This window comes from Molossus molossus, unplaced genomic scaffold, assembly GCF_014108415.1.
Source record: "Molossus molossus isolate mMolMol1 unplaced genomic scaffold, mMolMol1.p scaffold_m16_p_9, whole genome shotgun sequence".
Taxonomy (NCBI): domain Eukaryota; kingdom Metazoa; phylum Chordata; class Mammalia; order Chiroptera; family Molossidae; genus Molossus; species Molossus molossus.
In genome coordinates this window covers 89,294,318-89,310,546 of record NW_023425403.1, presented here as the reverse complement: position 1 = coordinate 89,310,546, position 16,229 = coordinate 89,294,318, and the positions used below count along the sequence as shown (strand labels likewise).

The following is a 16,229-nucleotide window of genomic DNA, read 5'->3' as shown; positions in this document are numbered from 1 at the left end:
AATAAATGGAACTGCATCCAAAGATCTGGAGCATTTGCTGCCTTGCAAAGCTCCCTCTCACTCCAAGCAGGCTGTGCTTGTAGTTTCATTCATTGCATTGCATCGATCCCAGCAGGCTGAGATGGCACTTCAAAGAGTGGGAGGGACTTGGTGAGTATTATTTTAAAGAGCAGTATCAGAGTCTTGTACATTTCCCTTTTCTCCTCCAAAGAATTTCTGCCTCCCCCACATAGCCAGGTGCTACAGGGAGCTACTGAGAAAAACATGGAGGCCCAAGATGGAACCCCTCCTGTACAGCAAACCCAACTTTCTTGTTCCTTTAAATGCTCCGCCTTCCCAGAAAAGCAGTCAGCCAAACATCAAGCCAACTATGGACTCTATACTTAGACCTTGTTCCTTCTCATCCCCAACAAGGCTGACTGTGTGACCTAGCCAGTCAGATATCTATATATAATATTTTTTTCTTTATTGATTTTAGAGAGATAGAAACATTGATGAGAAAGAACATCAACTGGCCACCTCCTGCATGCCCCCTACTGGGGATTGGGCCCACAATGTGGGCATGTGCCCTGACCAGAAATCAAACCAGCGACCTCTTGGTGCATCATGGGTCAACGCTCAATCACTGAGCCACACTGGCTGGGCAAGTCAATCAGATATTTTTTTAGTTTTCCTTGTTCTTTATTCTTTCTTTATCCCATAAAAGCTTCCTGCCTTTTGCCCCATTTTATAGTTCTCTGAATACAGACTATCTGCTTCATGAAGCATTCAAGTTTGTGTCATCTAAATAGTCTTCTTTAATATTTTTCAACCTATTTAAAACAGAACATTTAAGAAGTCTTACTAAGCTTGACCTGTGGTTCCCAAGTTCAGGGGTTGCATATGCTAGGATCTGTGCCTTACTCTCTCGTGTAAAGAAAAGATGCTGGCTAGTGGTTGGAGCCGCTTGGAATAACAGAGAAGAGGGAGAGGACTCTGTTGGGAGTATACTGCACATCCAGAATTTGAAGGGGCAAAACAGCCAAGTTTCCTGTAGGCTAAAGACCAATGCTGGACGAGTAGTCTTTAAAAAACTTTGCCCAGGAGAACAGAGGGTGGCTGTGTAGAGTGTACCATGAAAGCAGGAGCTAAACCCTCATCTGGAGAACACTTTGTCTTCATGTGCAAATGTGGAGAGGGTAAATTGAAGAAGTCTCCCACTAACTCAACCTATCTCTCATCCTTCTTTACTATCAAAACTCTGGCAACAGCAGGTGGGAAAGTTGAGCAAGAGAGTGAAAACAGAGAACAAATCGAGCCTTATTCTTTAATGCCTGTCCGGTCCAAGCTAGGAAGGGGGGAAGCTTTAAATTGAGATCAGATTGAACTTGTTAACATTCTAAAATTTGTCACAAGTTAGAAACAGGAAAGTCTAATAATTGGTAAAGTAACATGGTTGAGCATCTTAAAACCTATATCCATTACAAATGTTTTTTCCTTAGAATTATTTTAATGTAGCATTATTTACACAAATTCAACTAAATATTGAAGCTATAAAAGTACCCAGTAAAAATTGACAATAAATATACACACTGAAAAATGGTTTATCTTTATCCTTCCAGATTTTGTATTAGATCATTTCTTTCCCTCTATTTTTCCTTCTATAGATATTAGATGATTACATTGTGTTAATATGCATGCTAGAGACTAAAAATATAAAGATGAATAAGACATGGTCCTTCCTCTGATGGAGCTAATATTTAGTAGTAGACAGTAAATAGACCAACATTTAAAATTCATGACCCTGGCCAGGTAGCTCAGTTGGTTAGAGCATCATCCCAATATGCCAAGGTTGTGGGTTCAATCTCCAGTCAGGGCACATACAAGAAGCAACTAATGAATGCATAAATGAGTGGAGCAACAAACTGATGTTTCTCTGTCTCTCCCTCTCTCTCTCTCCCCCTTCCTATCTCTCTCCAAAATCAATTAAAAAAAGAAATTTTCTATTAAAAAAAAATCAGTATAGCCCTGGCCAGTGTGGCTCAGCGGTTAGAGCATCAGCCCGTAAACCAGAGAGTCCTGGGTTCCGTTCCTGCTAAGGGCACATACCTCGGTTGCAGTTTGTCCCCAGCCTTGGTTGGGGTTGTGTGGGTGGCAACCACTCGATGTGTCTCTCTCACATCAATGTTTCTCTCTCTCTCTTCCTCCTTCTCTCCCTCCCCCTCTATCTGAAGATAAATGCAAAAATGTCCTCGGGTGAGGATAAAAAAAATAAAATAAAATAAAAATAAAGCAACAGAGTATAGCATATGTAGTCACTATGCTATGCTTCACAATTTAAAATTACAATTAAATAAATTTTAGTTTGATCATTAGTACCTCCAAAAAAATCATGTCATGAACTCTTATTTGTTTCCGAAACTTAATTTCTCTTCTTAATAAAACTACAACTGATATTTCCTATTGCAGTTAAGGAACAATGTTTAGATTGAAAACAAAAGTTATTTAAAAATTATCATTGTGGTTGCAGCCTAAAAGTCCTAGAAACCCATATACAAATGCTTAAGAGTGACAGAGATCCTGTAGAGGAAATGAGGTAAAATTACTTAAAAACCTAGTCATTTTGTTTCTGAGTTACTGAATCAATACATTTCATTCAGTATAAAACCGAAGAAGACAACTTTTCACTACATGCTTTGGCACAAATAATTCAAAATCATAGATAATCAAACAATTTTTATTTGGGTTTTGAATATTTTCATACATAGAGTGAAATACATCTAATATTCTGTAAATCTGTAAACTTCAAACAAAATAAAGCACAGTGAAAAATGGGAAAGTTATCAAACTTTCTAAATGTAATGCCAAGGACATAAAAATGCTCCCCTACGTTTTTTGCCTAGAAATAAACTCCAAACTCTAACATGGCATTTGAGACTCTAAATCAGTGTTTCTCAACCTTCCTAATGCCTCGACCCTTTAATACAGTTCCTCATGTTGTGGTGACCCCCAACCATAAAGTTATTTTTGTTGCTACTTCATCACTGTAATTTTGCTACTATTATGTCTTAGGTGACCCCTGTGAAAGGGTCGTTCGAGCCCCAAAGGGGTTGCAACCCACAGGTTGAGAACCGCTGCTCTAACTAATCTGTTTCCAAATTATTTATCCAGTAGCTCCTGTCCGCACCATTCTTTCACTAGAACATATTATAAACTTTCAGTTTCATGTCCTAGTTCATGGTGTTCCCTCAATCTATTGTGGTTATTTTTGTCAAAAGCCTGTACATCTTTCAGGCCCATGTGATCTGTCATTTCCTCTGCAATATCTTTTCTATCCTGCCTTCTCGATAGCATTAATCCTTGCTTCTGTACTCTTCTACTGCTATTAATATTAAATTTAAGTGTTAGAAGTGCTTCTCTCTTCTACTGCATCACACTCACAGGGAAAAAGTCTTACTCATTTTTATTTCACCCAAGCTCCACACAATGACTGATAGAGAGTACCTAATAAATACTGAATTGATGGACCTAGTCTTGATTTATGTAACAAAGAAATAACAAACTTGAAGAATAATGCTCACCTATATAAAATGTATAAGCCACGTCCCACTGGTTTTTCTTTTTGTCAGTTATTGTTAGAATCACAAAGAAAATTATTTGGCTTTGGATAATAGCGAAAATTTACCCTAAACATGAATTGTCCAATGTAATCTTTTCGGTATCAAGTAAATCAAACAAATTTCTCTCTTGCAGTCAGTCAGCTGGGAAGGAGGCAGGAAACAATTACACAAAAATCCAGTCAAGTGTCTGTAAAAATAAATAGAAATCAAATATGAGATCCTTACTAATGCTATTAGAATATAAAAGAAAGAACCATTTAGTCTGTTAAACTCTTTTGTATGTTAAAAGGTTAAAGACATTTTGAAGACTTAAAACTTAGGGAAAACTAGATATATGCTAAAAGGTCCGTGTTAAATCACTGTCATGAAGTATTTTTGTATAACTCTAGAAAAATCTCTAATAAATGATAATTTAATGAAATTGCACTCAATATTGCTCCATGACTGTGAATCAGGTGTAAGCAAACTGTAGTTTGTGGACCAAACCAGGTTACCTCACCTGTTTTTGTAAATAAAGTTATTAAAACACAGCCATATCCATTTGTTTCTGTATTGTTTCTCTCTACTTTTGTTCTGCAAAGTTGAGTAGTTAAAACAGAGATTGTATGTCTCACAAAGCCTAACATATTTACTATCTGGCCCTTTAAAGAAAATTGGCCAATTCCTGCTGTCGATAAACAGATGGAAAAAATCTAGTTGAAAACTAAGCCAGTTTGAGTATGTGTGATTTCTTACTATTCTAGAATTTAGAATATATGCCAAGATTTCTTCTCAACACCAAAAAACTTTTTTTAAAAGAAAGTATAAGGATATTATGACCCAGCAATCCCTCTTCTGGGTATTTATCCAAAAAACTTGAAAATACTTATATGTAAATATATATGTACCCCTGTGTGCATTGCAGCACTATTCTCAATAGCGAAGATATGGAAATAACCTAAGTATCTTTCGACCATGTATTAGATAAAAATGTGGAGGTACATATAGTGCCCTGGCTGGTCTTGCTCAGTGGTTAGATCATCAGCCCATGGACCAAAGAGCTGCAGGTTTGATTCTGGTCAAGGGCATGTACCTCTGTTGGGTTTGGTCCCTGGCCCTGGTCAGGGTTGTATGGGAAGCAACGAGTCAATGTGTCTTTCTCACGTCAATGTCACTCTCTCTCTCTCCCTCCCTTCCTTCCACTCTATCTAAAAAATTAATGGAAAAATATCCTTGGGTGAGGATTTAAAAAAAAAGGATGTGGTACACATATATACAATGGAATACTTTTCAGCCAAAGAAGAGATGAAATACTACCATTTGCAACAACATGGATGGATCTTGGGAGTATCATGCTAAGTGAAATGTCAGACAGAAAAAGATAAGAACTATATGGTTTTAGTAATATGTGGGATATAAAACAAAAAGCAACAAGTAAACAAATGAACTCACAAACACACAAAACAGTATAGTGGTTACAAAAGAGGAAGAGAGGTGGGGGGAGGATGAAGCGGGTAAAGGGTATCAAATACATGGTGACAGAAGGAAACTAGATTTTGGGTGGTGAGCACACAATGGAATGTGCATTCCATGTATTTATTATAAAGTTGTATACCTGAAACCTATACAACATTATTAACCAATATTGCCCCAACAAATTTAATTTTTTAAAAAGGGAAATTATAATAGGAAATGTACAGATGTTGACTACACAGGACAGGTAAAGGACATACATACAGAATAATTTTTAAAGAACAAGTTATTTTATTTTGATACCTTTAGCATAATGAAAAATATGTCTGCCTGATTATTCTTCATTAACTAGGAAAAACAGTGGCTGTTCTTTATTTTAGAGTATATCACTGAAAATTAACTTTTCTACCACTATTGCTTCACTAAAAAGTAGAAACTTAATTCTTCCTATAGGAATAAAGAAGTAAAGTTAAATATAATTAATTATTTTTTAAAATGAGAGGAGAGAAAGGTAGAAAGAAGGAGAGAGGGGAGAGGAAAAGTGGGGGTAGAAGGGAAAGAATTGACTGTACCTCATTCTCTAATTGATATGAAGCCAATCTGTGTACCAAAATTAAAGCCATCTCGGACATGGGAGAAGAACTTGTCAGGATGGCAGGATGTACAGAGGTTCAGACCTTGCTCTTGGTCCCGAATATTCTGTTGCAGAATTCCTCCCTGTTCTAGAAGAATCCTTAGGATAAAGATTTTTCAAAAGATAGCAAGTTTATTTTGTCAATAGGTAAAGCAATATGAAATAAGTATAGATACTGGTGTAAAGGAATTCTGGGAAAGATATGCTTGGAACAGTGCTAACTGTTACTCAGTTATAGAACATGGACTAGAAAGGAAATGGTAGATTTTATCACCATTTGTCACCTAGGTTCATATATGAACTATACAATCTTTCATATTATCCTGCAGACATGATCTGGGTATAAAACTTTGTAATAAAAATCAAGTACTATTTTAGAAGAAACTTTAAAGTACCAAGGCATTTGTAGACAAAATTCATTTGACCCCAACAGGGCATGCTTTTCAGTCATTTACCACCCCCACCTCCTTTCTTCTATTACCAATTTTTTCACAGAAAATTTGCTTCTCCATAAGACTTTATGATATGAAATATGACTATAAATTAGTGATACTTATTCCACAAGTAACATTTAAGAATCAATTTCAATTCTTTCTGCTTATGTTCTAAGTAAGGCAGAACCTAGGCAAAGTGTTGCTGAATGGAATAGAAACATGATTCAAATCAGACATCAATTTCCCTTTGCAGAAAGGACAAATAATTTTTAACAGCAATTAATAGCAAAACTTCATAAATTCAAAAATGCAAGAGATCATTAAAAACTTGAAAGTGACTGTGTTTATAGTATCTATATTTTTGCTAAGAAATATATTCCTCTAGTTAGAGAATACAAATAATTTTAAAATATCAGCTTCCTGATAGTTTTATTATATTTAGGAGAATTTAGCTGAGGAATGGCTATGAAGTAAAGTACATGCCAACTTTTCTATATAAAACTTAACCTTCACTTTTAAATCAATAAGGGATACCGGCCAGGAAAACTTCTGTTATTTAAACTTAGGTGAGAAAAGATTTCATATTTAAAATGAGTTTCTGTGTACATGCAAATGTCAGCTATTTAAATATCTGCCACCTGAATTTTTCTCGGAGTTACTAATTGTTCTCTAAATGAATTTTCATTTTAGAAGCAATAAGCAATAACTAAACTTGCAGTTCTGGAATGAAATCAAATGTACCTGGTGGCTTTACGAATGTCAACATAGGGATTTGATGAGTCAAATAGCCGCACACATTCAGGATCAAGATTATGAAATTCCTTTGCTGATTCCCTTGGAAGAGTAAAACAGCAAGGTCCTACTGAAGGTCCCAGTACAACAATAATATCTTCCAAACTACAGCCATATTCTGCTATCATAGCGTTCACGGTAGCCATAGCAACACCTAACAAAGTACCTCTCCAACCTGGTAAATAGAAAGAAAAAGAGATAAGGACAGTAAAACATAAGAAAATTTCACCTTAATTTTTATCTAAGTTAAAAATAAGCACAATTTATGTTATTTTTAAGTCCAGAAACAGTAAATGAATCACAAAATTAATTAAGCTAAATAAGCAACTAACTAAATAAAACACAGTTTTTAAATGAGGTACACTATACATCATAGCCCCTGACACAGAAGTGACATTTAATGGGGGAAGGGTATCCCTTCCACTTCCTTTTATTAATTGTTTTTTTTAGGGAAAGAGAGATAGAAACATTGATCCACTGCCTCCGGCAGGCCCTCCACTGGGGACTGAACCTGAAACCCGGGCATGTGCCCTGACCCAAAATCCAACTGGGAGCTCTCAGTCCACGGGAGTACACTCAATGAACTGAGCCAAACTGGCTGGGCCCTTCCACTTTCTTTTAAAATGTCCCATAGCCCTGGCCGGTTTGCTCAGCGGTTAGAGCGTTGGCCCGCAGTCCAGAGAGACCCTAGTTGGGTTCCCGCTAAGGGCACTGTACCTTGGTTGCAGTTTGTCCCAGGTCCCGGTTGGGGTCGTGTCAGTGGCAGAGAGTTGATGTGTCTCTCTCACATCAATGTTTCTCTCTCTTTTCCTCCTTTTCCCCCTCTCCCTCTATGAAGATGAATGCAAAAATGTCCTCAGGTAAGGATAAAAAAATTAAAATAAATTAATTAATTAAAATGTCCTATACTTTTGCCTGGCCGGTATGGCTCAGTAGTTGAGCATTGACCCATGCACCAAGAAGTTGCTGGTTCGATTCCCAGTCAGGGCACATGCCCAGGTTGTGGGCCAAATCCCCAGTGAGGGGCATGCAGGAGGCGGCCAATAGATGTTCTCTCTCATCAAAGGTTCTGTCTCTCTCCGTCTCCCTTCCTTGCTCTCTAAAATCAACAAAGACAAAAAAAATTTTTTTAATAAAAAACAAAAACATCCTATACTGCTAGTTTCCACTGGCATTATGCCTTCTTAGTCTTCTCCCTCTCTCTCTCCCTCCCTCACTTTTTTCCACATTTTTTAAAACTGTGAAAAATAACAAAATTTACCTTTTCTTTACCATTTTATTTTTTTAAACTTATCTTTATTGTTGAATATATTACAGATGTTCCTCCTTTTCCCCCTATTGATCCCCTCCTCCCTACTCCTCCCCACCTCCTGCCTTTCCCCACATGTTGTCTGTGTTCATTGGTTATGTATATATGCATATAAGTTCTTTAGTTTATTTATTCCCACCCCCCTGCCCCCCTTCCCTTTGAGGTTTGTCAATCTAACAACCAATTTGTACTTCTTTTTTTTTTTTCTTCTTTTTTAAATTTTATTTATTTATTTATTTTATTTTATTTTCAAATCTTTATTGTTGGATGTAAAATGTATTACAGATGTTCCACATTTTTCCCCCATTGACCCCCTCCTCCCCACTCCCGCCCCCTCCCACCTTTTCCCACACTATTGTCTGTGTCCATTGGTTATGCATATAAGTTCTTTGGTTTATTTCTTCCCACCACCACCCCAACCCCTTTCCCTTTGAGGTTTGTCAGTCTAGCAATGAATTTGTACTTCTTAATCCCTTCACCTTTTTCACTCATTCCCCCCAACCTCCCTCCCATCTGGCAACCAACAAAATGTTCTCTGTGTCTGAGAATGTTTCTGTTCTGCTTCCTCATTTTGTTTGTATATTCAATTGTCGACAGCTCTGAATTCATTGCCATCATATTTTTGATCTTTTTCTTCAAGAAGACTGTTCAACATTTCATATAATAATGGTTTGGTGGTGATGAATTCCTTTAGCTTTTTCTTGTCTGGGAAACTCTTCATATGTCCATCGATTCTAAATGACAGCTTTGCAAGATAGAGTAATCTTGGTTGTAGGTTCTTGCTTTTCATCACTCTGAATATTTCTTGCCACTCCCTTCTGACCTGCAAAGTTTCTTTTGAGAAATCAGCTGACAGTCTTATGGGAACTCCCTTGTAGGTAAGTAACTGCTTTTCTCTTGCTGCTTTTAAGATTCTCTGTCTTGAACCTTTTGCATTTTGATGATGATGTGTCTTGGTGTGGGCCTCTTGACGTTCATCTTGTTTGGGACTCTCTGTGCTTGCTGGACTTGTATGTCTGTTTCCTTCACCAAGTTAGGGAAGTTTTCTGTCATTATTGTTTCAAACAGGTTTTTGATTTCTTGTTCTCTCTCTTCTCTTTCTGGCACCCCCAAGATGCGAATATTGGTACACTTGAAGTTGTCCCAGAGGCTCCTTACACTATCCTCATTTTTTTGGATTCCTTTTTGTTTTTGCTGTTCTGATTGGGTGGGTTTTTTTTACCATTTTAACCATTTTAAAGTGTTAAGTATATTTACATTGTTGCGCAACAAGTCTCCACAACTTTTTCATCTTGCAAAACTAAAATTCTACACAATTTTTTTTTTTTATCCTCACCCGAGGACATTTTCCTATTTTTTGTTCAAATAGAGTGGGAGGGAAAGAGAGTAAGAGAGAGAAAGAAACATCGACGAGAAAGGGACACATCAAGTGGCTGCCTCCCGCACAACCCAACCAGGGCCGGGGACAAACTGCAACCAAGGTACATGCCCTTCGCGGAAACCGAACCCGTGTCTCTCTGGACCGCAGGCCGACACTCTAACCGCTGAGCCAAACCGGCCAGGGCAGCTACACAATTTTTAAACATTAAAGTTTTAAACATTAAATCTCCCTTCCCATCTTTCCCCTGGTCCCTGGCAACCACCATTCTACTTTCTGCCTCTATGAATAGACTACTCCAGGTACCTCATATAAATGGAATCATACACTATTTTTCTTTGAGTGACTGGCTTATTTCACTTAGCATAATGTCCTCAAGGTTCATTCATGTTGTAGCATGTGTGAGGATTTCCTTCTTTTTTAAGGCCACATAATATTCATATATATACACACACACACACACACACACATTACTTATCCATTAATCCATCAATGAACACGTAAACTGCTTCAACATCTTGGCATTGTAAACAATGCTACTATTAGCATGGGTGTGCAAAAATCTTATTAAGATCCTCTTTTCAGTTACCTTGGATACATGCTCAGAAGAGGAATTGCTGGATAATATGGTAATTCTATTTTTAAATTTTTGAAGAAACACCATACCATTTTCCATAGCAGCAACACCATTTTACATTCCCATCAGGGTTCCAATTTCTCCACATCCTCACCAGAACTCCCCTCCCTTTCCCTTCCCCTTCCCCTTCCCCTTCCTTTTCTTTCTTTAACATTAGCCACCTTGATAGGTGTGAGGTGGTATCTCATTGTGGTTCTGATTTGTATTTCCCAATTATTAATGATCTATGCATCTTTTCACATGCTTGTTAATCATTTGTATATTGTCTTTGGAGAAATGTCTATTCAAGTAATTTGCCTATTTTTTAAACAGGTTATTTGTTTTTTGTTGTTGTTAAGTTTAGACGGTTCTTTTTTCTTTGAAATCCTCACCCGAGGATATTTTTTCCATTTATTGTAGAAGTGGGGGTTCGGGGAGAAAGAGAGAGAGAAGCATCGATGTGAGAGACATATCGATTGGTTGCTTCCCACATGACCTCGGCCAGGGCCAGGGACTACACGCCCTGGACAGCAATAGAACCAACAACTCTTTGGTCCCAGGGCCAACACTCTAACCACTAAGCCAAACCAGCCAGGGCTAGGAGTTTCTTTATATATTCTGTATATTAACTCCTTGTTGGATATATGAATTGCAAATATTTTCTCCCATTCCACGAGCTGTCTTTTCACTTTGTTGATTATGCCCTTTGATGCAGAGAAGCTTTTAATTTTGATTCAGAGAAGTTTTTTTTATATTAATTGGATTTAGTGATCCAATTTATTTTTAATTTTGTTGCTTGTGCTTTGTCACATTTAAAAACCCATTGCCTAATCCAAAATCATAAGAATTTACACTGTTTTCTTCCTCCAGTTTTATATCTTTAACTGTACATTTACTTCTTTGATCCATTTTAAGTTACTTTTTATATATAAGATAATGGTCCACCATCCATTTTTTTTGCATGTCAATATCCAGTTTTCCCAGCATCATTTGTTAAAGAGATTGTCCTTTCCCCATTGTAGAGTCTAGGTACCTGGTCAATAATCATTTGTCCATATATAGAAGGGCTCTCTATTCTATTCTATTGGTCTATCTATATGTCTTTATGCCAGTACTATACTGCTTTAATTAGTGTATCTTTATAATAAGTTTACACATCAGGAAGTGTGAGACCTCTAACTTTGTTCTTTTTCAATAGTTACATTTTGACAGCTTTATCTTTGTTATTTTAAAACTTTATGTTTTAAAACCTAAGAAGTAACAAATAACATTCCCTTTTTATATCCAGAACTAAGATTCAAATTTTAAATAACTTTGGCAATGTCAAATAGCAATCCTGACTTCTAGTCATCCAATTCCCTTACTTTAGTCACTTTCTTATGTAGCTATGGCCTTAAAGCAGGCATAGATTTACAAGCAGAAGGAAAGCCAAAAGATCATCCCTCATTTCACATAGATACATAACCACTAGATAATCTAAACTAGTATTTTAAAACACCTCTAGAAAACAAAATTCCATAACCTTAACACACAATCTAAACAACCTTCTTTGTTCTTAGTATATTAAACTAAATGTAATTTTCTAAATATTTCTCGCTTTTTCTTACCTCCTTACCTTTACACATGCTGCTGCATCTTAATGAAGGCCTTTAAGCAACATGCCTAACCTTCCTATTCCTCACTGCCTAGACTTCAAGGCTTCTCAGTGGCAGTACCACACCTGGGGAGTGTTTGAAAAGAATGAAGAGTTTCGTTGTTGCTGTTTTTTAATTACAACAACTGGGAATTCTGAAAGCCACGTAAACTGTCTGTAATGTAAGATTTTCTTGCCCAGACAGTTACTAGCACTCTTCCTGAGAAACAATGGCACCTAGCCAAACCTTATAAATTCCTTAAGAATTAGCCTAGGTACCATTTGGGGGGGGGGGGGGGATTCCACTCTGATTCATATCATTTGACTTAGTTACTCCTTTTATTTGCTTTTATAATAGGAGTATGCTGAACCTACCCCTATCTTTACACTTATCACCATATAAACCTGTTTGTCTATCTTGAAGTTATAATTTTTCCCGTGCCACAAAATGGTAAAATCCTACATGCTTAATTAAGCTTACTTACCAGCATGAGCAACCCCACATGCTATTTTGACAGGATCTGCAAAAATTATCGGTATACAGTCAGCACCAAGAGCTGCTATCGTGACTCCTCTCTGATTTGTGGTGATTCCGTCATAAGATTCAGGCTCCTTCCTTCCCATAACCCAGACGTCACTGGCATGATCAGTCTAATACCAAAGATGTACAATAAATGTTTTGAAAGTAGGATTTCTCATACCATAAATTTTTCTGAAAATATTCATTTTGTACAAAATTATAAAACCAGTTTAAGATTACCAGCACTCATTAAATATATTACTTCTATATATGGTAAAATACCAAATTTACTTATTGTTTAACTTTTGGTATAATCTCTGCATATTTTATTCAAAGGAAAGCAGACTTTAACATTTAAAAATTCAATACTTGCTCATGAAGAACACCTCCTATAGAGATGAGTAAGTCTCTATGTGCAGTACTTTCCACAGTTAATTAATTCATTGAAAGAAATGAATTACCAAGTCAATATTTTTATTTTTCTTAGACTCAATTAAAGCTAGAATTTTGTAACAAACAAAGCACTATCTCATCAATTGTACCCTAAGTTCCTCCTGGTGTTAACTTAGAAGATGATGGCCTTCTTTTCCACAGCTCAGGAACCTTCCTTCTAAATCAAAAAGGGCAGTGGTACCATACTCTATGATAGTTAACTGCACCTTTAGATGTGAGGAGCTCCAGGTAAATATATGGATTATAGGCTATGGTGTGCAGATCAAAAAAACAAAACACTATAAGCATTATCCTAAAGTTTTAGATAAAAGCAAATGTAAAAGTTAAATAGCTTGATTAAGGTCCATTAATCATTAACAGAGTCATAATATACTTCAAATATACTTTAGATCTTCCAAAATATGAAATATAATTTTACCTTTATTCGGTAAAATTTCTTCACATTAAATCCTGCAGCACTCCCCAGCCTACGCAGATTTTCTTGAACAACTACCTTGGGATCTCTCCGTTTGGAACTACTGAAGAGGTTGAATGAACTGAGAGTTGGTATGTAAGATATCCCACCTGTTCTTGTAGTAAATCCATGTATGAAAATATCTGCTGAAGATAAGTAGTGAAGATAAAAAATATACTATACAAAAAACTATAAAAAGCATTACAAACCCTCTCTTGGTAAGACTTTCCCTGATCATTTCAACCTGCATTTGTTTACCTGGCACCTAATTTATACAGCACTTTGTACCTCCATGTGTTCTTATTATACACTGCTTTGTCTTTGTTTTACGTTTCCTACGGAGTTACTGTTCTACAAAGGGTATCTTCTGTCCCATTTGTCTTTGTTATTTCCAATAGCATATAGTTCACAGTAAATATTATTTAACCAACAAGATTGACTATTAAATTTCATTCTTCTGTAATAATGCCAATGAGTTAAGGTTTCAAAATTGCTCAATGGGAGATGCTTAGGATTATAAATATCATTTTAAAGGAAGCCAGGGGCCCTGGCCGGTTTGCTAAGTGGTTAGAGCACTGGCCTATGGACCAAAGGATCTCGGGTTCAATTCCCAGTCAAGGGCATGCACCTGGGTTGCAGGTTCAATCCTCAGCCCTGGTTGGAGTCATGTGGAAGGCAGCCAATTGATGTGTCTCTCTCATACTGATGTCTCTCTCTCCCTCCCTTCTGCTCTAAGAATTAATGGGAAAATATCCTTGGGTGAGGATTAACAAAAAAACAAAGGAAGCCTGGGGAGTTGTCTTAAAGCTGAATTTGCATAAAGCAAATTTACTTATGTAGAGGACTGACTATCCCTTGATATCCTTTGACATCCCTAACACTACCAGACCATCCATGACATTCCCATGTTGCAACTGATGCTAATGAGTACATGAGCCCACACAATCTAGAAAAGAAAGAAGGAAAACAAGAAGTGAAAAACTCTGGGTCTACCCAGAGACATGGAAGTAGGGATCAGACTGACAAATCTTATAGGAAGGGGGTGGGGGGCAGGAAGAGATAAACCCAAGAATTTATATGCATATATGCATAACCAATAGACATAGATAACAATACTGTAAAGGGTGGGGAGACGGGAACAGGGAGGAGGGTGTCAAAGGGGGAAAAAGGAGAAATATCTGTAACAAAAATAAATTAATAAAAAAGATGTGAACAACTTCTAAAGAACAACTGGTTTTTCACATGCATGCTGACAACAAGATAGTGTGAAATATACCTGAGATCAAAGGAGATGTGATAATGGTTAATTCTCCTTTCAGTGCAGGCAGACTTCTCAAATATGTTTCTATTTCATTCTGTACAGCTTCTAGTTCTTGAGTTGTGATCACGTTTATTTCAGTGGACTGCTTCAAAAGACCTCCCTTCACAGTTACCTGTAAATCTTCATACTCAAAATTGTAAACATCAGTGAAGAGTTGATCAATAAAAGCCTTCATTAAGGGCTTCCTGTACATGGGTACAATTACCTTAATGCTGCTTAAATTTTTTTCATCAATTTTTTGTTTAATGGTATACAAAGAGGCAGCCATGCTAGGATTGCTAACAGTCTCAAATTCTCTCAAGATTGCTGATAATCCATTGCTTGTTTCTAATTCATAAGTATCATGGTCACAGCTCCTTTCACAGCTGATGGTACTGCAACCCATTATGCAAAGGAACTTGGCCTTGGCAGCATGATGGTATTGAACAGCATTCAATGTCTTCAGTAATGTCTGGTAATAGTTTTTCTGAGAGTTCAATGTCGAGCCAAAGAGATCAATTAACACTGCTTCTGCCATTATTCAATAACTTTACAAAGCTCTTCAAAGGCTTTTGTGACCCCTCCCCAAAAAAATCACCTGTAAAGAAATATTAGCGTAAATAAGAATCCAATATTAGATCAACCTTTCTACAGTTACAACAGAAATTTGTGGCTGGGGGAAAAAAAAGAATTGCATTGATCTAAAAATGTAACTCTAGACCCCTCCCAGAAATGCTAGTTCACTGTCATAAGAGAATCAAGACAATTAAAGCAAAGCCATCTGTTAATTCATTTTCTGAAAGTATATGTACATCTTCCCAGCAAAACAATAGTTCCTCTGTTTTTGTTTTTTGTTCTCATAGAGAGAATTTTAAGTAGGTAATTACCTGTTGACTCAAAGTTCTGTATTTTAATCACATGGTATCAATTTATGTGATATATCATTAAAGCTGACACGACGGGCATGTTAGGTCACAGCCCTTCCTAAGAAATGCAGGAGCCTGAAATTCAGCAGGTTACGGAGCTGCACTTGAACACCGCGTTTTTAAGAAGAAAGGCGGAGTCACGTTCCTCTGCAGGATTTACACGGTACTCCAGGTAGGGCCACGACCACGGCGCGACTGCGACCTGGAGACGTGCTGCCAGCTGCTTTCCTCCTCCCGTCGCGGGAGTCCTCACCTCGGCCCCGCCGCCGCCGCCGGCCGGTCTGGCGACCCGCTTCCGGGACCCCAGGCTTTCTCCGGCCGCCCCTGCTCACCCCACTCCCTACCGTGCAGGAGTCCCGCTCAGCTTCCTCTCGCCAGTTTTGGAAAACATCAAGAGAAGTAATGGGGTCACCGTGAAGTTCCACAAAACGCGTCTGTCACCGCCGAGTCCCGCGCAGGGCTCAGCCGGGCGCCGGTCTCCACCTGCCCGGGCACCTCCCACGACTGCACCCCGCCTCTTAAGGACGTTCTGACAGCACGCACCCCCCGGGCAGCACCCCGGTCCTCGCCTTCGAGCACCGTCCTTGGCTCGGGTACCCCGTCTGCGCCGGCTGTTAGGATTCGCCCCCGCTGCGCCCCATCCCACCCCATCCCCGAGCCCCACAGAAACCCGGAAGCCGCGAGCCGGACACCTGGAGTGCCAGGCCCCGCCCCTCGGGCCGCCCACCG

The 16,229-nt window shown here is 38.0% G+C and overlaps 1 protein-coding gene across 2 annotated transcripts; it reads right to left on the bottom strand.

Moving 5' to 3' along the window:
- Window positions 1–3,025: 3,025 nt before the first annotated feature.
- LACC1 (laccase domain containing 1) lies at window positions 3,026–16,082 on the bottom strand. Of its 2 annotated transcripts, none has more exons than XM_036249979.1 (7): window positions 15,845–16,082; window positions 14,551–15,172; window positions 13,239–13,420; window positions 12,333–12,498; window positions 6,861–7,086; window positions 5,624–5,784; window positions 3,026–3,786 (listed from the first exon to the last, which is right to left on the bottom strand). In XM_036249979.1, the coding sequence occupies exons 2-6, from the start codon at window positions 15,110–15,112 to the stop codon at window positions 5,625–5,627; spliced, it is 1,296 nt and encodes a 431-aa protein (XP_036105872.1). In that variant the 5' UTR covers window positions 15,113–15,172; window positions 15,845–16,082; the 3' UTR covers window positions 3,026–3,786; window position 5,624. The 2 variants fall into 2 exon arrangements, with proteins under 2 accessions (XP_036105872.1, XP_036105873.1); XM_036249980.1 differs by having other exon boundaries at window positions 3,599–3,786; window positions 13,239–13,417.
- Between the last annotated feature and the right edge of the window lie 147 nt (window positions 16,083–16,229).

Excerpts from the sequence above, each read along its gene's own strand:
- LACC1 (XM_036249979.1), bottom strand. The coding sequence starts at position 15,112 with ATGGCAGAAGCAGTGTTAATTGATCTCTTTGGCTCGACATTGAACTCT. Across the intron at positions 13,421-14,550 it reads CACATCTCCTTTGATCTCAG|CAGATATTTTCATACATGGA; the intron begins GTATATTTCACA and ends ACTTATCTTCAG. Across the intron at positions 12,499-13,238 it reads AGAAATTTTACCGAATAAAG|ACTGATCATGCCAGTGACGT; the intron begins GTAAAATTATAT and ends CTTTGGTATTAG.